Raw genomic sequence first — 26196 nt, 5'->3', positions numbered from 1 at the left:
AATGGTAAACTCTAATCATTGATTCTTTGCTTTCAATGTAATGATATTTTGTAAATCTTTCATATTTTTGTTCACATTTTGTGAAAAAGCACTGACACTGGGCATTCTTCCTTTATTCAAGAATGGTTCTAAAATTACTCCATTAACCATGTTTACTGTGATTTTGAGTGGACTGTCTTTGTACAGTTAATATCTTTTAAAACACTGATTTTTTTTTTTTTTTAGATTTTGTTTATCTATTTATTTGACACAGAGATCACAAGGAGGCAGAATGGCAGGCACAGAGAAGCAGACTCCTGGCTGAGCAGGGAGCCCAGTGTGGGACTCAATGCCAGGATCCTGGGATAATGACCTGAGCCCAAGTCAGACACTTAAACTGAGCCACCCAGGAGCCCCTAAAACGCTGATTTAAAACATATTTCATCAAGACTTGTTCATGGGCATCATTAAAAGTTTTATATGCATCTACTGTATCGATATCTATTTTGCTACATTAGTGTTTCATGTTTTACTGCACAAATCCTTTTTTATGTATAAGTGTTTTTAAAAATTGTATCTGGAGGGGCACCTGGGTGGCGCAGTTGGCCATCCGATTCTTGGTCTCAACTCAGGTCCTGATCTTAGGGTCGTGGGATCGAGCTCTGAGTTGGACTCTGCATTCAGCAGAGAGTCTGCTTGGGACTCTCCCTCTGCTCCTCCACCCCATGTGTGCTCTATCTCAAATTTTAAAAAAATAAAATAAAAATTGTATCTGGATGTCCTAACTTGCTTTAAAAAGTCCTTTCAAACTCAAATATAGATTTTATAGTTTGCTTCTTAAATATAATCCATCTAAAAGCACTGAGCTCTTTAATCCTCATAGGATATATTTTAACACGTGGGGTGGGGTAGTGGATCCAATCCCTTCTTTTACCCAGAAAAGATGGCCAACTAATTCAGTACCAATTATAAACTATTTTTTACCTAGATACGAAATTCTAACTTTATTAATAAATTCCTGTATCAGTCTCTAGATGCTTCTGCACTAGTATTGCATTTACTTGTGCTCATCACAGTTTTGATTATAGTAGTGTTATGAAAGTCTTAATATTTAGTGGTAAATATGTGAAGGTTGGTAATGTTTGTTGCGTCTACCACTGTAGGTGCTCAGCTTGAGGTACTTGCATTGGTGATCTCATATTTACCTAATTCTTGTGATCATTGCCTTTATATCTACACATTTGAGTAACCACTCTTCCAGTCTTTACAGTGTCACATCAGTACAGAAAAGTCCTTCATCTGTCAGCTCAACTTAGGCTACTTAATGGCTTGCTGGCCATGTCTGCAGGCAACTGGGCTTTCATACATGTCTCTGTAACTGAAGGAACAAACATCTCTTTCAGACTGTATAGACTGTTTTCATGGATAAAAACGGTCTCATGTCAGGTCCCTGGACTGATGGGTTTTGCCTCTAGAATCAGTCAAGTGGGACTGAGGCCAGACCTGGCTGCTGCCAGGTTTGCATTGGAGTCTATGGTACACAATCCTGTTACCAGGGAAACTGACCTTGTCTTGACCCTGGTCAGAAAGGGTATCACTCCAGGACCCTGGTCAGTAGGGCTGAGACTAGGATAAGGGATCAATTCAGGGTCCAAAGACAGCAGTATTAATTTCTGGTTTTGTGGATAGGTAGGGCTCCTAACATGTCACTTAGCAGGCATAAATGGCCCCAGACCACAACGGAGAGGGACTGGAGCCAAGTCACAAGGCTCACTTAGGGTCCACATCCATGACCCAAGTTCTGTAGGCCTGCCTCAGGGCACCGATGGGCAAGTCTTCCCCTGGGTGAACAGGATTCCTCCTACTTCATGGCTCAGTGTCTGCACCTGGGTTGTGGGCTGCTTCAAGATCGGCAGGGAGACCAAAGTGAGCAGGCCCACCTCCAGGAACCAGATGGACACAAGTCCTTCTGGATTCCTTTGTGGTCTAGACTGTTGAGGGCTAATATTAAAACATTTCTCTAAAAACTCCTAGCAATCGTCAATTACATTATGGGATTAAAGATATCAGAAATCTCACAATCTCTTTCCATTATTTTGTCACTTTTTTGTGTATAAATACATGTAACAAAATTCACCATTTTAAACACTTAGGTGTACAATTCTATTCATTTGGCATCAAGTGCATTGGTTTTTGTGCAACCATTACCACTATCCATTTCCAGATGTTTTCATATTCCCAAACGGATACTCTACCATGAAACATTCATTTTTCATTCTAATTTCCCTCCACCAGCTGCCAGTCATGCACTGAGAAAAGTAGTTTCCACCTGGGTCGTGTTGGCAGTAACGGAAAATAAAGGTGCAATTAAACAAAGATAATAAAGGAAAAGAGGGAATGAAAGAAAGAGGACAGAAGGCAAAGAATGAGGCAATATGTCAGACTTACCTGTGCAATATAGCACAGAAAACACCTAAGCAAACTACCATTCAAATCTAGATTTCCTACACTGGAAGTTCAAAACCATGTCAGTGTGTCCCGGGTAGAATCCATTGCAATCACAAACTTTTTGTGAAAAATGGGGTAAATGAGAAAATATCTCCAAGAAATGTCCTAATTCCATAAAATTATACATGTAAAACAGCACGAACAGTTTTGATATGGCAAGCGCTTCAATTACAACTGAAATACCCTTTTCATTCCACTTATGTAAAAAGCACACCCAAGTAAACGAATGTGAACATCGACATTTCAGAGGACGATTTTTGAGAAAACCATGCCACATTTGATGTGAGTGCTTCATTATCTAATGTTGGACATCTGAGGAATGGCTATAGGAAATCTGACCGAGACAGAAATTTGGTGCTGTAATTAGGGGAGAAAGGTAACAAAGTAGTTACTGAAGATGTTGCTGAGAAACAAATACAAAGATAAATAGAAGCAAGTCATAGGTGCTTTGGGATTAGAGGAAAATAAACATATCTATCACAAGAGAAAAATAACCAGAAAACTTAAATTCACAATATTTGCTTTTGGGGTCGACGAGGTCCTCTTGGTTCTGAGGCCAGTGGCCCATCATGGACCATCTCTCCTAGGCAGAGAAGTCTTCCCAGGACCCCCATTACATCCTTGTTGCCCAGGCTGTCGATGAGGAGTTCAGTATGGGTGTAACCACAGTGCACATCACTGAAGTAATCGAGCTTCTGCGGTTAGAATGGTTCCAGCAGAACTGAGCTAGACTGCCAGGCTTCTCCCATAGGAAAAGGAGATCACAGAGCAGTGAGACCCACAGGTGGAAAATGCTTCATATTTCCCCATGTAGAGGACATTCTTATTAAGGAGGAGACAATCCGAGAGTATGAAAAGAGAATCCCAGTGAGACAAAAGTCAGCTAGCATTGTTACTGACACACATAGATGTTACTGATGAGGGTATCAGACTGTTGGAATTAGGACTTGTGGGTTTTGAGATAATCAATGTCACTTAAGGCCAGTGTATATACAGTGCGATACACAGAGTGCAGTTAAGACTACACCCAGACTCAAGAGAATCACCTCATCTCCCAGTCTCCTTCAAACACAAACATACAGGAATGTACCCAGGTCACTTCTTTTTAAGTAGGCTTCACGCCCAGCCTGGAGGCCAATGCAGGGCTTGAACTCACAACCCTGAGATCGAGACCTGAGCTGAAATCAACAGTTGGACATTTAACGGACTGAGCCACCCAGTGCCCCTATCCAGATCATGTCTGATCAGGAGTTATCATTAAACTTGATTTGCTGTGTACTCCACTGATTTGATTAAGCCAGAAGGGAAGTGACAGTAAGCTGCTGTAGCCTCCAAGGCCACTCATGACATAACTAAAGGCTGCTCAAGTGTTACAAGTATCTGAATGTGTTAACTCAAAACTGAAACAAGGTTCTGATGGATTCTGTCTCTATCCAAAGGCCACTTTCAAGAACTGCCAGTGGGGCATCAAGTATAACAGAGTATCAGGACCTGTCCTATTCACAAGGTTTCCCATCTCATACATTTGAAGTGATGTAAACGAACCAGCACGTCACATGCCAGGTGCAGCTGTTTCTGAACACAGGCAAAGGACATAATTGTTCTTCCAGGCTGTGGTGATTTGGGAACAAAGACAATATTCTCTGTTCCTAGCCTCTCCAGGTACTGCCTGAGATTAAAGGTATTTTCTAACCTAGTACTAGGCGTGTTGCTCTCTTTCCAGGGCTATGAGATCAGGGTGTATAACCTCACCGTTTCTAAAGTCTTTTCTGACCCAGAAAGATCAGGTGTGAGAGAGAAACAAGAGCATTTTCAGGAAATGTAGAGACCTATATCCTCCCCCTTCACCAGCATGAGGCACTGTAGATGAACTCCGTGAGCAGTGAACGGACTCACATGTTCACCATCTTCACAGTATTAGACAAAGTCAGTATACCTAGAGGATCCAGGTGGCTTGTATAACATTAAGTCTAATGGTAGTAGTCCCACAGGGGGCCAGGCTGCAAACCAGGTATAGAAACTAGACTGGACTAGATTCATTGCTATTGGGCAGAAAGCCAGAGCATTCCCAAAAATGCTCAGGGCAGAGTGGCACATGTTCAAAACAGATCTATGAAGCCAGCCTGTAAGCTGAGTCCCATATGGCTCTTAAACACAACTTCACTATGTTCCTCCAGCACCGTTTGTAGAAGACTCTGCTTTCCCACATTGTTTAACTTCATAGGCATCTAACTAGTGAGTTCTTTCATGTACTGGGACACCTGCAGACCTTTCCACATTCCTCATACTCATACGGTTTCCCTCCAACGTGGCTTCTTTTGTTTTTGAAATGGTCTGGAGTAACAGTCCTTGTCACACTTATTACGCACAATAAGTCTTCAATCTATTGTGCATTTTTAGGCATCAAGTCATGACTACGATGTGAAGCCTCTCTCACATTCCTTACGTTCAAGGGGTTGCTCTCTGGTATCAATTTTTACATGTTGAGATTGGCCTGAGGAACAGAGAAGGCTTTCCCTCAGTGCTTACATTCACAGGGTTTATCTCCAGTGTGACTTCCAAGTGTGCAAGTGGTGAAGGCTTTCCCACAGTCCGTACACTGAAAGGATCGCTCTCTACTTTGAATTGTATGTTTATGAAGGTTGGAAGACCAACTGAAGCCTTTCCCATACTCCTTACTTTAATAGGGTTTCTCTCCAGTGCGAATGCTTAAATGTCAAATCAGGACGAGAGCACTAGTGAAAGCCTTCCCACAGTACTTACGTTCATAGGGCTACTCTCGAGAGTGATTTCTCAAATGGCTATTAAAATATAAGAAAGTCCTAAAGGCTTCCCCACATTCACCACATTGATAGGGTTTCTCTCCACTATGAGGTCTCAAACGTTCATTTAGATATGAGGAATTACTGAAGGCTTTCTCACATTCACCACATTCAAAGGGCTTCCCTCCACTGTGAGTTCGTAGATGTTTTTTAAGGACTGAGGGCCAAACGAAAGCTTTCCCACATTCCTTACATTGATAGGGTTTCTCTCCGGTGTGAATTCTCAAATGTACACTAAGTCGTGAGGAATTAGTGAAGGCTTTCCCACACTCCTTACACTTATAGGGCTTCTCTCCGGTGTGAATTCTCAAATGTTCATTAAGAATTGAGGAACTACTGAGGGCCTTCCCACATTCCTTACATTTATAGGGCTTCTCGCCACTGTGAGTTTGAACATGTTTACGAAGAACTGACAGCCAAGCAAAGTGTTTCCCACATTCCTTACATTTATAGGGCTTCTCTCCGGTGTGAATTCTCAAATGTTCATTAAGAACTGAAGAACGACTGACGGCTTTTCCACATTCCTTACATTTATAGGGCTTCTCGCCACTGTGAGTACGCACATGTTTACGAAGGAGTGAGGGCCACTGGAAGTGTTTCCCACATTCTTTACATCGATAGGGTTTCTCTCCAGTGTGAATCCTCAAATGCACATAAAGGCGTGAGGCTGTAGTGAAGGCTTTCCTACATTCACTACATTCGAAGGGTTTTCTTCCAGTGTGAAGTCGAATGATATGATTATTGAGGCACCTGGAATCTGCATAAGACTTCCCACATTGTTTACATTCATGGGGTTCTTGAGCAGCGTGTGTCTGCGCATGCTCATTCTGACCTGCTGAGAAAACTGAAGCTTTTATAAATTGCTTCCATTCACTGAAATCTCTTCCATTGTGAGTTCTCCTATGTGCCTGAAAGTGTGAACGACTAATGAACATTTTCCCACAGTCACTGCATTCAAAAGTCTTCTCTGCCACACTGGTTCTCTCATACACTGCATGTGGAGTCCGGCTGAAGACTTTCCCACACTGATTAAACTCAGAAAGTTTCTCTCTAGTAGAGTTCTTCTTTTGCAGATTAAGGAGGCCATTGTGATACTGATTACACTCAAAACTGTTCCCTCTATTTCGAGTTCTCATGTGGGTCTTAAGGTTTAAATATTTACTCAAGACTTTTCCACCTTGCTCACAGTCAGAGAGTTCTGCTCCATGGTAGGTCCTTTCCTGTTGACAGAAGGGATGAAAATTGATGATAGGATTTTCAGACTGATTACAAATTTCAACCTTATAATGCAAGAAACATGATGATGATGACTCTTAGCATTTTCATTACATAAATACAGTTCCTGTTGATTTCTTTCAAATTAAACCAGGGAACTCTTCTGCCAAAAACTGATGCCATCTACTCTTAAGATCATTCCATTAAAATTTCACAAAAATGTTTAAAGACTCAATGACAAGTTATATATCTGGGAATGTGTACCTGTGGCATCTAGGGAGCAACAATTTTCAAGATAGATTTGGATTATAAATCCCAAATCATCATATTCAGAGTATCTCTGAATTACTTTGTCTTTGGTGGATGCCATTTGTCTCAAATATCTCAACTTGCACTGAATTTTGTAACAGGACCACCAATCTTTTTTGAATGTGGAATATAAGAAATGTCACATATCAATCTTACTTTTTGTATTTCAGTGGCTGTTTTTCCTCCAAAAAAATCCTGGTGAGATGCTGACCCTTTTGTTTGAGGTTGTGTTTCCCATTCTGAAATAAAACAAATATACAAATTTAAATATTTGCAGGAAGAAATCATAGGCTAAACAATTTTAAATTAAGACTCAGTTTTCTTTATATTCATATTAAAAATGGTGAAATAACAAGAAAGAAAAAAGGTTCACCAGTTTGTTTATGGGAAAAATATGACAATAGGTGTGTAGGGACAGACTTCAGTGGCTAGTACTAAAAAATAATTTTCTGAAAATCAAACATGTCAAACAATAACAAAATATTATCAAGGTAACATATGATCAAGTAGATACGTGAAAAATACCTGGACAAGGAGGATACACCAAAATTATAAACTATTTTTTTTTTTTAAGATTGTATTTATTTGACAGAGAGAGACACAGCAAGAGAGGGAACACAAGCAGGGGGAGTGGGAGAGGGAGAAGCAGGCTTCCCGCTGAGCAGGGAGCCCGATGCGGGGCTCGATCCCAGGACCCTGGGATCATGACCTGAGCTGAAGGCAGACGCTTAACGACGGAGCCACCCAGGTGCCCCAAAATTATAAACTTAAAGAGTTAGAACAGGTCATTTGTGCGACCATAGAAATTTTAAGTAAAAAAATGAAGGAAGGTGAAGATATCCAAAAACATCAGCGATAAATGGCTTCAGCCCTCTGAGACAAATGTATCTTAAAAATTTTACACATTAAAGTTGCAAAGATGCCATCCTACACGTTGACCAGTTAAGTTGTTAATAACAACACTCACCTTGGAAAACTCCCTTCTCCACTGTCCTCAGCTCTTGTTGTTCTAACCAAGCGATCAGCTTAGGTTTTGACAGTTGATATTCTGTCCACAGGAAAAGGCACATTAACAGGAGAGGCTTATGCAAGAGATGACAAAGCCTCCAATGAATCCAAAACTTTATTTCTAATGAAAGCAGAGAAATTATCCCGAAAGGACCAAAAGAGGCAAATACTTCCCTTCTGTGACAAGAGAGTAGTTATCTCTTAACCCCTGAAAGCCAAATTTGAATGTATGCACATATTTTCAGAGCGTAAAGATATTTATTCAAATCAGAAATAAAGGAGATGAAGAAAGGAGATCTTTGTTCTGATGGGGAAACCACTAGAAGAGTGGTCCTCAAATGCTGGAGTGCATCACAATCATCAGGATGGCTTCCTGAAACACAGAAGATGGGGCAACAACCCCAGCTTAATAATTCAGAATGTCAAAAGTGGCCTCTAAGACTGTATGCTCCAAACAGAGTGATGGTGTTGCTGTTGGCCTCGCGGCCACGTTTACAGAACACCCATTGCAGATTATAAGCCATTGGTACAGGGACTATGCATCTCTTTTTTCCAGTTATGTTCAGAGGGCATCACCAAGGCTGGAAACACATAAAAGTACATGACACATACCTGGAATGTTGGCAGCCTTACCTACTGCGACCAGGTTCTGATAGTTCTCCAGCATCACATTTCTGTATAGGTTTCTCTGAGTGAGGTCCAGTAATAGCCACTCCTCCTGGGTGAAGTCCACTGCCACATCCTCAAAGGTCACTGCAATCTAAACCATCACACCTGTGTTGGCCTGAGGCAAGAAACATCTCCACCAGTGTTCATGGCGAATAAGGACAGGAGGCCCAACGCCGGTGCAGGGCTGTGAGGTGTCTCATGCCCCCGCGGGGCCATGGTCCTCCGTCCTCTTCTCCCCATCTAAACCCACTCACTGCTCATCTCCACGCACATGGCTTTAATGGCACCTTTTAAGCTTTTGAGCTCATCTCAGCAAAACCGTAGTAGTTCTTATTTCCCTCTATTGCAGCAGGCTTCTGAGCACACTAAAGATCCTTGAGAAACAGCGCAGAATGACTAAGTTCATTGAGGAACAGATACTTAACACCTTCCTTACCGTGTCAGAACACACAGCAAAGTGGAACTATGCACCTGGTATCCATGAGGTTCACAGGTGATTAGTGAAATACTAAGATTATTTTCAGAGTAATCCCTTTCAATAGGAGAGTTTCCACTTCCAGGGAAAATGCAAGTGGGGATTCAGTCCTTATGTGGGGTTTATTTACTTTAGGAAGCTCAGGACACAGATGTACCTAGAAGGAACGTATCCACCTGGTGGATATAAATACGGCATTCTGTTGACTGATATGCTTTTTTATTACCTGTTGATAATTTTTCAGCCAGACAGCCACCATCCTTTCTGCCTCTGTGTTTTCCTCAGGAAGACAAAAAGGATCTCTAGAAAGATCTTGGAGCAAAAAAAAAAAAAAAGGAATACTTAGATTGCAGCATGACCAGAATCACCCACCTGAAAAATCATTCCATCCTAGCTTGAGATTCCCATTATATCCCTGCACACTCAAGAAATCTCATGTAAATACACACTCACATGGAGCCATAAAAGGGACGTGTTAAACATGCTGCCCACGAGGAAAGGGGTCATCATCTTATCTTACAGGTATGGAAACCTAATCCCTGGGAAATCCGATTCTTTATTTGCCCAAGATAATAAAATTCATCAATGGGATTATGCAGCACCAAGTCCCAAAGCACACACACCAGGAAGCTGACTTAGATAACAGCATTCTCTGGCATATTTCAGCTCTAAGTGAACCAGCAGCCTGACTGCTTAGGCCCTATATTGTGTAGGGGTGACCTTTAAGAATCCTCTGAAAATGAGAATCAACAATGACTTACCGTGGGTCAGATCAATGGTTGCCATCCTGGGAGAGTGATGAAATTTGCCTGATGAGAAATTTGATGCCAAGATCACTTCAGCGCAACTTAAGAATCTAAGTAAATATAGCAATCTTCATTACTTTTGACAGTGTTACCCAGAGTACCTTTCCTATCAATCATTAATCAGCAAGCATTACTAATCCATTATCAAACATCATACATTAGCTCTCTCTCTGTAGATGATATATGGGAAATTCACTAAAAATGTTATAACCTTTGGCATGAAAGTCAGTAATAGCTATTACCATTTCCTGACGATAGATACATGACAGATGTCTGTCTCACTAGGAGCTGTATGTATATCAGCTCACCTAATTATCATAACAACCCTTTACATAGGTATCATTAGCCCTATTTAATAGCTGATAAAGCTAGATTTTTACTAATCATTGGCCCAGTACCATCCAATTAAGGAAAAAAGAGATCCACAATTGAATGCAGATAGGCTTCTCTCAAATGTTTGAGATCCTGAGGTTCTTATTCCCAAATATGATCAGACGTCATTCTAGACCTGCATTGTCCATTTTGGTAGCCAGAAGTCACATACTGAGTAATTGATATGCAGTTAGTAAAACAGGATTTTAGATTTGTTTTTAATTAAATTTTAAATTTAAAACTTTTTGCAAATTTACTTATTAGAAAACTTAAATATGTTTGTGTAAACTTAAATGTATCTGTTTTCTCAACTCTATTACATGATTCAAACGCATAAAATACATCTAAGGAAAATTTTGTGTCCAATGAATTCTGAATTCATGAGAAGAATTTAAAATACCTCAATTTTTATATGGGTTACATACTGAAATACTTATATGATTTCCTTGTTTTTTGTTTATTACAGTTACAGAAAAGCTTTAATCATATACTTGGCCTACACATTGTATTTCCATTGGCCAGCACTGGCCTACAATACTGCTGGATATTATGAAGAGGAGAAAAATGAAGTGTTTAATTTGGTTAACACCCTCGAGCTTCACTTCATGGAGCTTAGAGTGGCTTGGAGCCCTGTGCCTCCTTTTAATTTATCATAACAGGCTTATTCTTTTGTTCTTTCCACAAACAATTAAGTAATTGTGGTCCTGTTCTAGGCACTATGCAGAAAACAGTGATATATACAGAAAAGGTCCCGGGGCTTAATGGCCCAACATTCCAAAGGGACAAGACATTCAATTATTAATGAACACCTCTGTTTATCAGTGTTTATGGAGCAAAAAATCAAATAGGTGAGAAAATAAAGAGTATCCTATATACAAACACAAATATTGTGGTTTGATTCTTGGGTAATGTAATGACAGAAAAAGGAAAATAACCACAGGCTGTTCTACATAGGACCCAAACTTTTAAGAAAAATAATGCTGGAAGGATTTTACAAAACTCAGAAGACTCTTTTAAGTATTCAACAGCCTCAGGAGGGTCTTGATTGAGGCTCAAAGCAATCAAGGTTTGCCCACTGCCCCTTGCCCTGGCAAAGGAGCAATGCCAAATCACTGTCCTTTACAATGATCTATTTTAGGAGTCTTTCCACAGAACTTCCTTTTCACATTACCACTTGTTTTTCACCAAGTTTTTATTTTATTTTTATTCGTTTCTTAGTAAGGCTTCCTTCTTATTTTAATCTTTTAACCTGCTACAGTCTAAAGGACAACTCCTATGTTGAAAATTATTGACTCGGGCGCCTAGGTGGCTCACTTGGTTAAGCGACTGCCTTCAGCTCCGGTCATGATCTCAGGGTCCTGGGATGGAGTCCTACATCGGGTTCCCTCTTAGCGGGGAGCCTACTTCTTTCTCTGCCTCTGTCTGCCACTCCCCCTACTTGTGCTCTTTCTGTTAAATAAGGAAATAAAATCTTAAAGAAATAAAATCTTTAAAAAAAAAAAAAGAAAAGAGAATTATTGACTCTCTTTGATAAAGTGAACAGAGAACAGCAGCCCAAATGCTGATCTACAGAATGGTATCCAAATGATGACAAATGCTGGAAGTTCCAGTTTTGTTACCATAAGCCAAATTAACCCTCACAATGCAAGATACTTCATTCTACAGATGAAAAGTGCTATGCAATGAAATGCGCAGATCGTAAGTATTCTGAGGATGAGCTTTGACAAATTTACCCATATAATGAGCAGTACAAGGAAGACAGAGAATATATTCATCTCCCCAAAAAGCCTTCACCCTTCTAGTTCATTCCCTCACCCTCATTCCAGACGATCATCATCTGATTTCTGTCAATTCCTAGATATGTTGTTAAGCAGTGTGCACATCATTTATAAATCTATATCCTGACAATTTTCTCTTGTTTAGAGAAACAATAAGGGAGAAACATTCTTAATACTCCCGAGGAAGGGCACCTGGGTGGTTCAGTCGTTAAGCGTCTGCCTTTGGCTCAGATCATGATCCCAGGGTCCTGGGATCGAGCCCCGCATCGGGTTCCCCGCACCGCGGGAAGCCTGCTTCTCCCTCTCCCACCTCCCCTGCTTGTGTTCCCTCTCTCACTATATCTGTCAATAAATAAAGAAAATCTTTAAAAAAAAAAAAAAAAAACCTCCCAAGGAAGTGCAGAAATGTCCATTTCTTCTTGTATTTCTGTCAAGCATTGGTTTATATTTTGTGCAACAATACTGTGGGGGTACATACAAACTTTGAAATTGTATCATTTTGGAGATATTGACTCTTCTATTGTAAACTGCTCTATCTCTAGTAATGCTTTATATGACAATGTTGTCTGACATAAGGATCCACTTTCTTTCGGAGAGCTCTTCAGAATGTAAGTGTGTGGGGATCTCAGTCTTCTGAGCACTCACCCACCAGCCAGGAATGTCTGCAAACTGAATACTTATTTCCCATGGATACCTGATGTGTCTGCCCACCAAACAGGGCTTGGCTGCAACCCAGAGATTTTCAAATGCTTGTCCAATGCTTGCTGACTACCTCTGCCACAGGACATCCAGCCAACTTCTTTACAGTCAGTGGACTGCAATGATACCTTGCAAATAAGATATGACCCAGTCTTGCAGAGAAGACATCCCTATAAATCTGACCTTCCTTATTACTGTTCAACTCTAGGATCTAATAGAGTGCTCTTTACATCTTTATGTTACTCTTCCCATGTATATCAAGAAATCAAGGAGTGATTTTTGTCTTCTGATTAGACCCAGACTTATACAGAATTGAAAGAGACAGTGATTGCAGGAGATACACCTGTAAAGATGAGATGTGGGGGTTGATTTCATCAAGTCTTTGGTCTGGAGCAAGATGCTGAGCTCCTTGAAAGACACTCAGCTGCATTATGAAAATCAAGTTCTGACCTATGGCTCACTCTAAAGATGTACACAGAAGCACTTGCCTTGGGAATCCAAGTGAATGCTGTTACCTCAGTAATGATGACTACAAAGACTGTGGTGAGAGATAGATTTTTTTTTTTTTTTAAGATTTTATGTATTTAACAGAGAGAGACACAGCGAGAGAGGGAACACAAGCAGGGGGAGTGGGAGAGAGAGAAGCAGGCTTCCTGCCAAGCAGGGAGGCCGATGTGGGGCTTGATCCCAGGACCCTGGGATCATGACCTGAGCCAAAAGCAGATGCTTAACGACTGAGCCACCCAGGCGCCCCGAGACATAGATTCTTATGACTAGAGTTGCACAGAAAATGGCCTGCTCAGATTTACTAAGACAAGCTCAAACCAAGGTCTGATAACCACAAAGCCTCAAGACAGCTCTTAAAAAGGACATTTCTTGGGGCCACAGGACTGACACTGTTGAAAATCAAACACGAAATTTAATTGCACAGGTAAAATTACAACCACAATTAGAGTGTCTACATCAACTAGTTGTTCATGTGAAAATTACGGCACTGATACGGGAAGAATGAGAACTTGAAAACGAATGGGGACATTGAGTCAGACAAAGATGAAACGTACAATCTTGAATCCACAAGATACTAACTCTCCCTTATCAGAAGTCTCCTGCCCTTTGGTTTCTGAAATGAGCCTTCCTCTGCTTAAAGATACTGAGGAAATCTCACCTGGGGCAGAAGTCTTAGAAGGAAATGCTCCTTCTCTTCAAGATCCACCCAAACCACCTGCTACTGCCCCTAGTGACAACGAATTCACAGTCATGGGGAACAGGGATACAACACAGTGCAAGATAAAACAGCCTGTACAACAAAATAGTTCCAACTAGATAATATACAGAAGAAACTTGAGTACCCTGTGGGGGAATAAACTGTAAGCATGCCAGACCCATAAGGTTGGAATATAACAGTAAACTGGGCCAAATTCATTGACATGGGGGCACTTATTAGACAGTCTGGGTTTAATATATACTATCTCATGGACCCAGGGAAAGCTCTAACAGCTTACTTGCTTGGCTGATCCCAGAGACTCAATGGTGACCTACAGTAATGAGTTCACATGCCAGAACTTCCACAACAAAATGTGAAGGAGCAAATCCTAGGGAGAGAGCAGTGTAGCACTGGATTTATCCTGTGTGATATACAGCCCCATTCCCCATTCTATGTTGAGGGAACAGAAGATTCTCCACAAAGGTACGGAGAAACCGGTAAGTGGACAGCCTCCATCCTAGAAGCCTCTGTGGTTATTCTCCATGACAGGTGAGGTATGACTGTAGGGGCTATACCATCACTGAGATGAACTCCCTGATTTCACTGGGGATGATGAGAAGCCAGAGTAGCAGAAATCAAGGAGGCGGCACTTAACTGCCAAAGACAAAGTGGGCACATGAACCACCAAGAGCAGTGAGAATGAAACAGGAATCCGAGTGCTCTGGCGTGCAGAAATACCTCATGGTGGCTAACTGATCCCAGCCTAATTGGTCCCTTGCAATGAAATATATATACAGCCTATTACAGCAGAAGTCAACAAACCTGCGCTAACAATCCATACAGTACTTCTTAGGCAGAGCAGGCCAAATAGTCTCTGTGCTATATATACTCAAGTCTGTCACTGTGGTTTCAAAGAAGCCACAGAAAATATGTAAACCAATGAATATGGTTAGGTTTGTCTAAAACTTTATTTACAAAAACAGGTGGAGAGCCAGATTTGGCCCAGGGTCCAGTTTGCCAACCTACGTACTAGAATTTTATTTGATGTCTGTAACAAGTAGTTTCAAGTACAGTAACCAAAACTCTGATGTGACTGACCACAGTGGAAAGTCACAGCCCCCTAACCAACTTCCAGACATAGGCCATATCACAAACTAAGAATTCCTTCATACCATCACCACTATTCATACTATAAACCTTCCTACAGACTCTTCATAAGGGGATGTACAGTCATTTACAAGTGACTATGCATGGGGGAAAAGGAAATAGACAGTCTCTAAGAGGACACTAATTCCTGAGGGTCCAAAATACCATTGTGGCACAGCACCAAAGTGGAGGCTTATGGTAGTCAGGTGATTTTTTTAAAAGTCTTAACTTCAGTGAACTCAGATTGGACCAGCTGCAGCAAGCACTCACCCTGTATTTATTTCCTTCCCCCAAACCTAAGTATATAATTGGATTTTTTGGCAACTGGCAGAATTTCCTTAGCTCTGACCCACAGGGTAAGGACCATTACGGTGGGAAAAGCTAAAAGGAGGATCCTGGAATTCCCCACCACTGGACAAAATAAACCAGAAACAATACCAACACTGCAGGGGAAAATGCAAAGTTTAATGCTTCAAAAGGTTAGCTGCATCTATATCCTTCCTGTTTTCATTAGGATGCAAGTCATTACAGGATAACATTACAATTGAGTCTTTAGGTAACTGGTTTTTGTGAGATTGTAACTAAATTTGAGCAATAATTACTATAGCCTGTGAGGGAGATAAAATGACTTGATGTACATTTGTAACTCCTTTATGCAGCATAATATGGAGTGCATACCACCCACAAGATAGTATGTGAAAGCTCTTCTGAAGTCTCTGGACCTGAAGCTGAAGGTCCTGGCAAGCTATAAATCACAGGGCTGTTTCTGTAAATCAAATTTTATTGGAACAAAGCCATATCTATTTATTCACTAAGGTCTATGGTTGCTTGTGCACTACGAAAGCAGAGCTGAGTAATTCCAGGCCTTATGGCCAACAAATCATAATGCAGTCACTGAAAGAGGACTGCAACTACCTCCATTCTGACCTCAAACTTTCTAATTGATTAAGGTCTTCTTTCCAGCTCATCTCTTAACTCAGACAGAAGCCCAAAAGGGCAAAGCATCTCTGATGGGAACTGAAACTTCCTGCTCCAGCTTTAAGGACTACCCTGGGCCAGCAAGACCCCGTGTGATTGATTCCAAGGCAATGACTGATCTGATCTTTGCTCACCTTCAAGTACGCACTGACCTCTGTCCCACATGTTCCTTATAAAAAACTGGCCGAACTTCGGCAACCATCTTTGAGATACTAGTTCGCTCTCTTCCGGGGACTGGCCTCACTGACATACATTTCTATCTCGTTTCACCACCACTCGTTTCTCTGCCTTTGATTTTTGCCAGTGACCAGTGGCCGAACCTGGTCTGTTTTAGAACCCCAGAGACAAGTGATGTTGCATCCCTGAGCCCCAGCTACATTACTGCCTTGACCTTTTCTGACAAAAGTCTACCAACCTCTGTACCGGACCCAATTACCATATTACAAAATTACAAGATAAAGAAAACATTTAAACACATCATGGAAATAAAATCACAAATATCAAAAGTCTAAGTTTCTCAAAGAGCATGACTCTTTCAAGTCAGTATTATGAAGAAACAACAGCTCTGCTTTAGCTTAAAAGAAACTAAGAGACATAAACATATATATTGTCATATATAAACCTTAACCAAGTCCTACATCCGAAAACATTCAAAAACGTATTTTGAAACAATGCATAGGATTTTAGTTTTTACAGAGCAGCTATTAGATAACATATTTAATTTTCTTGGGTGAAATCAATGTATTATCGTTTTAGTAGCAAAATGGTCCTTATGTTTAGGAGATACATTTCCAAGTATTTAAAGGTCAAGTATCATGCCTGCAATTTATTTCCTTTTTACTCTCAAACAGTCCACCAAAAAATACATTTCTCTATCCAGAGAGAGCAACCATGCAAAACGCGAAAATGGGTGAATTTACTTCGACGCACATTCATAGCAGTAGTATTTACATTTCCTTTAGGTTTAAGATCTTACGAAACAAAAATGCCGGGAAAATACACTTAATCCAAACGTCCTGTAATTGTGAAATTCAATTATTCTCAAAGTGGGGTAATAAAGCCTCCATTCTTTTCTCCAAGAGTCCCCTGGTTTGAAACTTGGTGGGGATGGACGGGTCCAGGAGGGAAGGATGTTAAGGTAGGTGAAAGCGTTCCCTTTAGTACAGAGACTTGCGGTGTACGTGTGTATAAGCAGCTACTGAAATATGCACACTACAGACATCCGAGAAAGCACAACAGCTTCCTACTAAGATACAGTGTGTCCAAAACAAAGATCAGCGAGACAAAGCCACATTCTCAGACGAAACATTCCCTTCCACACGAAAAGGAAACACAGGCCCTTGTGAACCAACTTGCCCAAAGCTCACCAGTCAGGTCCCCGAAGAAGCGAGGACGCGGGGCGGAGTCTGGGTCACTCCCAACAGCTGAAATTCTTTTCCTTCTGGAGAAAGGTCACAAAGGTTGCTTGCACAGCGGATCCAAAGACCCCACGGAAGCGCCCTGACAGCAGGTCCATAGCGGCTCCGGCCGGGAACCGCCGGCCCCAGCGACCTCTCGGGCGATCTAGGCGGATGCGAACCGAGCGGCCCGGCCCCTCAGCAGGCCCATCGGCGACCCGGACTAAACCCGTCCCTGGATTCCCTCCTCTCTCTCTCTCTCTCTCTCCCCTTCACGCCGCACTCACCCCAGCCGGCCCACGGACGACCACTACCTTCCCCATGCGCCGAAGGCGGCACAGAGACGGCAGTGGAAGAGACCCCGGAGGGCATGTGACGCCACTTCCGTTTCCTGCCGGGGCTCGAGGGGCGGGGCTTGCACTTCAGACCGCCCCGCTGTGGTTCCCTCCCGCATCGGCTCGGGGCTGGCAGGCTGGGCTGGGCCCTTGGTTTGCGGCCCGGAGGACACGGCCGGGGCTGGAACCTGGTATGTGGGCGCGACTACCCGCGGAGAGCGGGACCCGTGCGCGGGGGCGGCCCGGGGTGGCGTGGGGCGAAGCCCATCTACAGTTTGGGCGGCGGGAGGACCCCTTGGACAAACCCCACAGCCTGCTCAGTGAAAGGTTTCCTGCCTCCCTCCTTGCACGTCCTAGAGAGCCTTTACAGTCGTTGTCCCATATCGATAAGCCCGAGAATCCAGTTTTTAGAATCCCGTTTTTAGGCCTTTATCTTGGGTGTTATTGGGTGGCCTTTTTGCAGTAAATAAAGATCTTTTAAAACACGATTGGGTATCCCATCTATTCAAGACTTAGGGGAGGGGAGTGGGAGGGCAATGGACGAAATATGTGAAGCGGATTAAGAGGTACAGTCTTCCAGTTATAAAATAATTAAGACAGGGGATGTAATGTACCCACATATGGAATATAGTCAATGTAACATTTCACCATTCTTTGTATGGTGACAGCTGTTAACTAGTCTTACTGTGGTCACCATTTCATGACGTGTATATATGCCAAATCACTGTGTACCCCTGAAACTAACCAAATACTGTATGTCAGTTGTTCATCAATAAAAAAAGAAACGTCTTGTTCATGCGCATCATCGAATGTGATTTATGCATCGATTGAATTGATAATCTCTGTTACAATGTTAATGTTTCATCTTTAATTGTACAAACATTTAATTGTTGTTTTAACATCGCCAAAAATGTCAGATTTATTAGTTTACATCAACATTATGGAAGTGGAAGAAAATAATTAAGTTGTCTCATGGACTGGAAGGTGACTTAATAATTCCCTCTCATTTCCAAACCTCATCAAGCAGTCACTATGTTTATAAGGTAAGTCAGCTGAATGCTTGAAATGTAGATGAACTTTTAAGATCTTCAGTTTGTCCTGTTGAATGTTAATAGTATTGACATAAATAAATCCCTTCAGATAAATGTGAATTTATATGTTTGCAATATTCTAGCATACTTGAAAAGCTGTTTTCACAGTCATCACAAGCATGAGGAAAAATTTTAGTATGTTCAATAGCAACATGCCTGTTAACATTCATATTAAGACTACTCTGAAAACCACATACTTGACATACAAAGAAGTTTTTACATTTGTCAAAGGGAATTTTGCGGGTGCCTGCATGGCTTAGTCAGTTAAATGTCCAACTCTTGATTTGGGCTCAGGTCATGATCTCAGGGTCATGAGATTGAGCCTGTGTCAGTCTCCGCACCCAGTGGGGAGTCTGCTTGAGATTCTCTCCCTCCTTCTCCCTCTGCCCCTCCCCCCCATGTGCCCTCTCTCTAAATAAATAAATAAAATCTTTTTCCAAAAAAGGCAGTTTTGCTTAAGAGGCTGTACTGTCCATGTTCTCCATTGTTATACTTAGCACTTAGTTAATTTACACGCATGTTCATTTACCATATGGCTTTGCAAGTCTTCTGGATCATTGGTTTCATGTTTACAAAACAGACACTAGTCCTATCCATCACAGCTGTGCTCCTGGAAATGTAGGTAGCGTTCACTGCTTGAAGATAACTGCATTGCACTGCTCACAGCAATAAAGGTCACTAAAATGGGTGTCTGCAAAGTGCTGGCTGAGGTTCTCAAAAATCACTGTTCTGTAATCACAGTATTTACAAATGCAGGGATCCTCTTCGTGCAGTTTGGTGTGTTCAATCAGAAGCATGTTGGTAGAGAAACTTTCCTTGCAAATTCAACACACATTTGAATCAGTACCTTTGTGCTTCAGCATCATATGCTGCTTTATAGCAGAAAAATATTTGCTGTTGAACTCACAAAGTTCACATTTACAGAAGTCATTGCTATTAGCTCTCAGTAAAGGCCGCTTCTGCTGGGCAGGCACATTCAAAGCTTGGCTCCTGTCAAGAATTTTACAAACTTCAGCTGGTGGCTCCTCATCAGTTTGGTCTTGGAGACTCTCAGAGGAATTGTTTTCTGTCTCCAAATCATACTCTTCAGAAATTGCATGCACTTCTGCAACAATTGGAACATCTTCAGCAGTGTGAACTTCTCTAGGACTCTCCTCTTGAGTTTGTTGACCGATTCAGGTGAGTCACATTCTTCATCACAGATTTCAGTATCAGCAGATGTTTTTTCACAAAAGGCAGTGTGGTCTAGAATTCTCAGTACAGAACTGGGAACCAGGTCGTTTGATTTCTATTTCTGACCTTGATTCCATCTGCAAATTTTGGCAAATCATTTGATGTCTCTGTATCAGAGTCATCCTCTTGGTTGTCAAAATATTTTAGTCTGGTTTTCTTATAGAACATATACTATAACTGATCAGAGAAAATTCCATTGAATCCATCTGCAATTCTGCTTGTTCCAGAGAAATCTGAGTAACAAGAAGAGTTTAATGTTACTTACTCTTGTTTTAGGATATTCATTCATATCTTTTCAATTTTGTATAATTCTTAATACTGTAGTGAGAAGAAATGAATTACAAGGAAGCTTTCACAGATGCTAAAAAATGCCAGGACCCCAGGACTGCAGTACTGTGGCCCTCATGCTCCTGGGCACTGCCGCAGCCTAGCCCCTCTCCCTCCTGCATGCCTCACGCCCTGCCCTCTAGGCCCCCTGTACAAAGGTTTAAGTGTTATATAGGTGAAGAAGTCTAGTTTTTTTTAAAGATTTTATTTATTTATGGGAGAGAGTGAGAGCATGGGGAGGGGCAGAGGGAGAGAATCTCAAGCAGACTTCCTGCCCAGCAAAGAGCCCGATATAGGGCATGATTCCATGACCCCAGTATCACGACCTGAGCCAAAACCAAGAGTTGGACCCTTAACTGACTGAGCCACCCAAGCGCCCCCAAAGAAGTCTGTTTTTTAAAAGACTATCTGCATTCCCTGCCTTAATTTTAAGTCTCTTTAAATTACATATTTTATTCAGATTTTATCATTTTCTTCTTAAATATATTTAAAGACATTTAAATCTCTAATTTGCATGGAATGTATTTTGACATGTAGTGTGTGGTAGTGGATCCAGTCACATTTTTTCCTCCAGAAAATATGGCTAATTGTTTTAGTACCACTTACTGATAAGTTAATTGGCATACTGAATTGGAATTCCACCCTTATTTAAAAAACCGTTCTTAAAAATACCTGTATCAGTTTCTAGAACTCTTGTGTACTAGTAATGTATTTATATATAAACATATCTCACTCTTGATTATGGTAGCTTTATATGTTTTAATATTTCATGGTAAATATATAATGGCAGGTAATATTTGTTGCATGTAACAGTGGTAGATATTCAGCTTGGCATCCTTCACAGGTCAGCTGGTAGAGTATGCAGACAAGTGGTATTGGTATTAGGGTCTGTGCATTTGAAGGAGCAAACACTTCTTTCAGTCTTTAGAAGCTGCTTTCACTAGATAAAGACCTTCTCCTGCTGGGTTTCAGGCCTGGTGGTTTTGCTTCTGGGATCATAGTTGAGTTGGGTTAAAGCCATGTAATACAGCTGCTCCTGGATCTGTACTACAATCTGTGGTTGAAAATCCTATCAGTAGGGAAGTGGACCTTGTCTGGTCCCTGGGTAGACAGGACTGCCTCCAGGACCTTGGTCAGTAGGGCTGGGCCTGGGACAAAGGTTCTCTTCAGGATCCACAGGTGGCAGGGCTATCTTCCCAGTTGTGTGGAAAAGTATGGCTCTCTCACTAGGCATGCATGAATGGCCCCACAACACAGCTGAGAGGGGCTGGAGCCATGTCATAGGACTGCCTTAGGGTCCACATCCATGACTGAGTTCTGTAGGCCTGCCTCAAGCGGCACTGATGGATGAGTCTTCCCCTCATAATTCCTACACCATGGCTCAGAGTGTTTGGAGCTGGGTTGTGGGCTGCTTCAAGATCTGCATCTTAGAGTGAGGTCAGCAGCCTGTTACCTGAGAGGCATGGGTGGATGTGTCTCCTTCTGGGGACTGAGGGATGGTGCTGGTGCCAAGGCCAAATGGGGCTATAGCCAAGTTCACATGAGGATATGGCTGTTTTCAGGTGTGTGGCTGGGACCGTGGTCAGCAAGCCGACCACCTGGGCATAGGTCTGCCTCCTCAAAATGTCCCTCCTTGTTCTTGGGCCCTACTGGAGCTTTGTAGTCTTATACCTGAATTCCAAAACTCCCACAAATGGAGGGGATCTCTAGAATTTGGAAAAGGCAAGTAAACAGACTTCCTCAAGCACCTCCAGAAAGAAATCAGCCCTGCTGTTGCATTTTAGACTTCTGACTTCCAGAAATCTAAAATAATAAATTTGTGTCATTTTAAGCCGCTAGACTTATGTCAGTATGTTACAGTTTCAATGGGAAATTAATACACCTCTCTTCCAAAACCTTCCCATCTTATTGCCACTGGCTAGGTCAATAGGAAATTAATATGCCTCTCTTCCAAAATCTTCCCATGTTATTGCCACCCATGATCCCAGGGTCCAAGGACCGAGTCCCCATTATCTTTTCCCCTCGACTACCTCAACAGTCTCCTAATTGTTCCCTCTGCCTCCAATTTCTCCCACTCAGAGCAATCCTAAAGTCTTCATACTACACCTGTGATTACAATATGGCTCTAGTGCTCCATTGCTTTCAAAATCCTTAATATGTCAAATTTGATTCTCTCTCTCTCTCTTTTTTTTAAGAGCAGAGCGGGGAGGAGAGGGGAAGGGCAGAGGGAGAGAAAGACTCTCAGGCAGGCTTCATTCCCCGTGCAGAGCCAATGCAGGACTAATCTCACAACCCTGGGATCATGACCTGAGCCAAAGTTAAGAGTCGGATGCTTAACCGACTGAGCCACCCAGGCGTCCCTCACATTAGATTCCTAATAGCCTGTCCTCCATCTGCCTGTCTAGGCTTATTTCTAATAACTCATTCATCCATTCCATATAGCCTCCTGAAATGCCTTTGTCTTGAATTTTCCATGTTTATGTATATGCGGTTCCTTTCTCCTCTAGTTCCAACTCGCCTCTCTACTTCCTACCCAAACCATCCTTCAGTTAAATTTCTACTGATTATTTGTCACTCAGTGCTCAAGTGCATTGTCCCATTAGAAGTTTTTGCTGAATTCCAAGTGCTGGTGATATGGAAAATGTGGAACCATCATTCATTGCTCGTGGGAATGTAAAATAGTGGATCCACTTTGAAAAAAGTTTAGCAGATTTTTAAAAATGAAACATCAATTTACCATGTGACTCAGTAATTACACCATGAGTTATCTACCCCAAAGAAATGAAAACACATGTCAACACAGAGACGCACATGCAAAAGTTCATAACAGAATTATTCATAATAACCCCAAACTGGAATATCCAAGTGTCTACCAGCTGATAAACGAATAAACAAATAAAGGTATATTTATACGTTTGAGTATTATTCTGCAATTATAAGAAACAAAATACTGATATGAGTTTTCCACATAGATAACCCTCAAAAATCATTATGCTAAGTGAAAGAAGCCAGAATCAAAAGACCACATATTGTATGATTACATTTACATAAAATATCTAGAAAAAGCCAATTTATAGAGACAGGAAGCAGATAAGGTGTTGCCTAGGACTGAGGTGGGAGTGGACATTAACTGCAACTGGAGGCAAGGGAACTTTTGGAGTGATAGAAATGTTCTAAAATTGCATTGTGGTAATGGTCACATAATTCTATAAGTTTACAAAAATTGAATGGGTGAATTTCATGGTATGCAAATTATACCTCAGTAATTTCATTAAGTAAATATTTTCTCTGGAATTACTTGAGTTGAAAACTTTTACCTTTCTTTTCAACAGGTTCTATTACACACCAACATTATTATGCTCACAATTCTGTACTGCAATCATATTTACTTCTTTGGTCCCCTCCTCAATTTGTACACATAGACAAAAATTCAACATTGCTTGAAACTTAATGGAATCATGTATTAGGATCTTGAGGATGTAGCTTAAAACCACAATAATGGGAAATAAAGGTCCAGTAGAACAAAGAATAGGCAGAGGACAAGAAGGAAAGAAGGAAGAGGAAAGAAGACAAATAGGCAATATCTCAATGATATGCAACGCAATATATTACCTATAAACCTGAACAAATGAGGGACACCTGGCTGGCTTAGTCAGTTAAGTGTCTGCTTTCAGCTCGGGTCATGATCCCAGGGTCCAAGGACCAAGTCCCACATCGGGCTCCTTGCTCAGCAGGGAACCTGCTTTTCCCTCTCCCTCTTCCTGCCGCCCCCCTACTCGTGCGCTCTCGCTCTCTCTGACAAATGAATAAACAAAATCTTAAAAAAAGAAAAAAACCCTCAACAAGGTTTCAAATCAACATCCCACTGTTGAAGCTGAAAATGACACCAGTGTTTTCAGGAACACTCTGGTAGCAAACCTAGGAGGGTGAGCTCAGGGTCAGGTTTCCACATCCCAATCTCAATCTTTTTTATTTTTTATTTTTTTTAAAGATTATTTATTTATTTATTTGAGAGAGAGAGAGAGAGAGACAGAGAGCACAAGAGGGAAGAGGGTCAGAGGGAGAAGCAGACTCCCCGCTGAGCAGGGAGCCCAATGTGGGCCTCGATCCCGGGACTCCAGGATCACGACCTGAGCCGAAGGCAGTTGCTTAACCAACTGAGCCACCCAGGCACCCTCAATCTTTTTTAAAAAGGGAGAAAATATCTTAAGGAAATGACAAGATACACAAATTTACAGATGTAGAGCAACAAGTACAGTCTTGTTGATATGGCAAGCACTTTGGTTATGACTATTGTATGATTTCCATTCTGTTTCTTCCAGGGAAAAACAAACGTAAAACCAACTTAAAGTGAAGGATAGCAGCATTCCAGAGGACAATTTTGGGAGGAAACCATGCTGGCACTTGATATAAGTACTTCACATATAATATTGAAAATCTCAGGAATGGCTGTAGGAAAGCTGACCAAAGAATGTTATGGGCTGTAAATAGGGAAGAAAAAAGAGAAGAAGAATTATTGAGGAGGTTGTTAAGGAGAAACTAACACAAAAACAAAACCTAACAAAAGCAAACCCATGGGTACTTTGGGAATAGCAGTGAGGCCTGTCTTTTAGGGGAGGAAAAAAACCCAGAAGATTTACATGCACAATATTTGCCTTTGGAGCCCACAGTGTCCCCTTGGTTCTGAGGCCAGTGACCCATCACAGACAAAGGGCTCGACTGTGGAGTCTTCCCAGGGCCCCCTTCACATCCTTATTCCTCAGGCTATAGATGAAGGGATTCAGCATGGGGGTGACCACAGTGTACATCACTGAGCCAACTGAGCTCTGGGAAGAATGAGTCTCAGAGGGACTGAAATAGAGCCCCAGGCTTGTCCCATAGTACAAGGAGACCACAGAGCGGTGAGACCCACAGGTTGAAAATGCTTTATATTTTCCTGCTGCAGAGGATATTCTCATTAAAGAGGAGACAATCAGAAAGTATGAAAAGAGGATCCCAAAGAGAGGAAACACACCCAGTATGGCAGTGGACACATATAAGAAGATGTTATTGATGAGGGTGTCGGAGCAGGCCACCTTGAGAATCTGAACCACTTCACAGAAGAAATGTGGAATTTCCGTGCCTGGACAGAAGGTCAGCTGGTTCATCAGTAGGACGTGAATCAGGGAGACACAGAAAATGATGAACCAACACACCAGAACCAGCAGGCCACAGAGTCGTGGGTTCATGAATGATGGTGTAGTGCAGGGGGTGGCAGATAGCCACAAACTGGTCCGTAGGCCATCACAGTCAGGAGGAAACCATCCATTCCAGCAAAAATCATAAAAAAAATACACCTGAATGAGGCATCCAGTGTAGGAGATGTCCTTGCTGTGTGCCTGGATGTCTACCAGCATCTATGGGTTGGTGGTAGAGATGAAACAGATGTCAACAGAGGACAGGTTGGAGAGGAAGAAGTACATGGGGGTGTGGAGATGGGAGTCAGAGCTGACAGCCAGGATGATGAGGAGGTTTCCCCACACAGTGACCAGACACATGGACAGGAACAACCCAAAGAGGAGGGGCTGCAGTTCTGGATCATCTGAGAGGCCCTGGAGGAAGAATTCTGATACTCTGGTATCGTTTCCTGCTTCCATGTAGCTGATGTACCTGCTAGAGGAGTTGAAAGCAATATTCAGTGAATAGCCACTGTCACATCAGCCAGTCATCACCTTTATAATACCACCGTTAGGTGGACATCTTTCACCCTCCATTAGTCCTTCCAAAGGCAATGATTTCATTCACTCAGCCAAATGGTATCTCGTTTTCAATCTAAATGTACTTAGGTATCCTTTTAAAAATTTAG

General features: G+C 41.8%; 1 protein-coding gene and 2 pseudogenes across 6 annotated transcripts; all 3 read right to left on the bottom strand.

Moving 5' to 3' along the window:
- Positions 1-939: 939 nt before the first annotated feature.
- On the bottom strand, positions 940-17740 carry LOC114197749 (zinc finger protein 426-like). 6 transcript variants are annotated; one of them, XM_028088895.2, is made up of 8 exons: positions 17653-17739; positions 17336-17409; positions 9747-9841; positions 9212-9297; positions 8475-8601; positions 7801-7881; positions 6990-7072; positions 940-6529 (listed from the first exon to the last, which is right to left on the bottom strand). In XM_028088895.2, exons 3-8 carry the CDS (start codon positions 9769-9771, stop codon positions 5261-5263), a joined length of 1671 nt encoding a protein of 556 aa, XP_027944696.1. In that variant the 5' UTR covers positions 9772-9841; positions 17336-17409; positions 17653-17739; the 3' UTR covers positions 940-5260. The 6 variants fall into 6 exon arrangements, with proteins under 6 accessions (XP_027944696.1, XP_027944698.1, XP_027944695.1 ...); XM_028088897.2 differs by having other exon boundaries at positions 9747-9794; XM_028088894.2 differs by having other exon boundaries at positions 17336-17740.
- Positions 17741-18660: 920 nt separating this feature from the next.
- LOC114197625 (zinc finger protein 639-like) lies at positions 18661-20313 on the bottom strand (annotated as a pseudogene).
- A 4738-nt stretch (positions 20314-25051) lies between these two features.
- LOC114197762 (olfactory receptor 7D4-like) lies at positions 25052-25987 on the bottom strand (annotated as a pseudogene).
- Between the last annotated feature and the right edge of the window lie 209 nt (positions 25988-26196).

Source organism: Eumetopias jubatus, unplaced genomic scaffold, assembly GCF_037043125.1.
Source record: "Eumetopias jubatus isolate StellerSeaLion01/CBP00866 unplaced genomic scaffold, mEumJub1_p1.0 scaffold_1, whole genome shotgun sequence".
Lineage (NCBI taxonomy): Eukaryota > Metazoa > Chordata > Mammalia > Carnivora > Otariidae > Eumetopias > Eumetopias jubatus.
This window is presented reverse-complemented; position numbering and strand designations above follow the sequence as displayed.

What these genes read in the sequence shown, in the direction of transcription:
- LOC114197749 (XM_028088894.2), bottom strand. Translation starts at nt 9,771, where the DNA reads ATGGCAACCATTGATCTGACCCACG. An exon ending in AACCATTGATCTGACCCACG is followed by an intron (nt 9,298 to 9,746) that starts GTAAGTCATTGT and finishes TTTTGCTCCAAG; the next exon opens with ATCTTTCTAGAGATCCTTTT. An exon ending in GGAGAAGGGAGTTTTCCAAG is followed by an intron (nt 7,073 to 7,800) that starts GTGAGTGTTGTT and finishes GTTTTATTTCAG; the next exon opens with AATGGGAAACACAACCTCAA.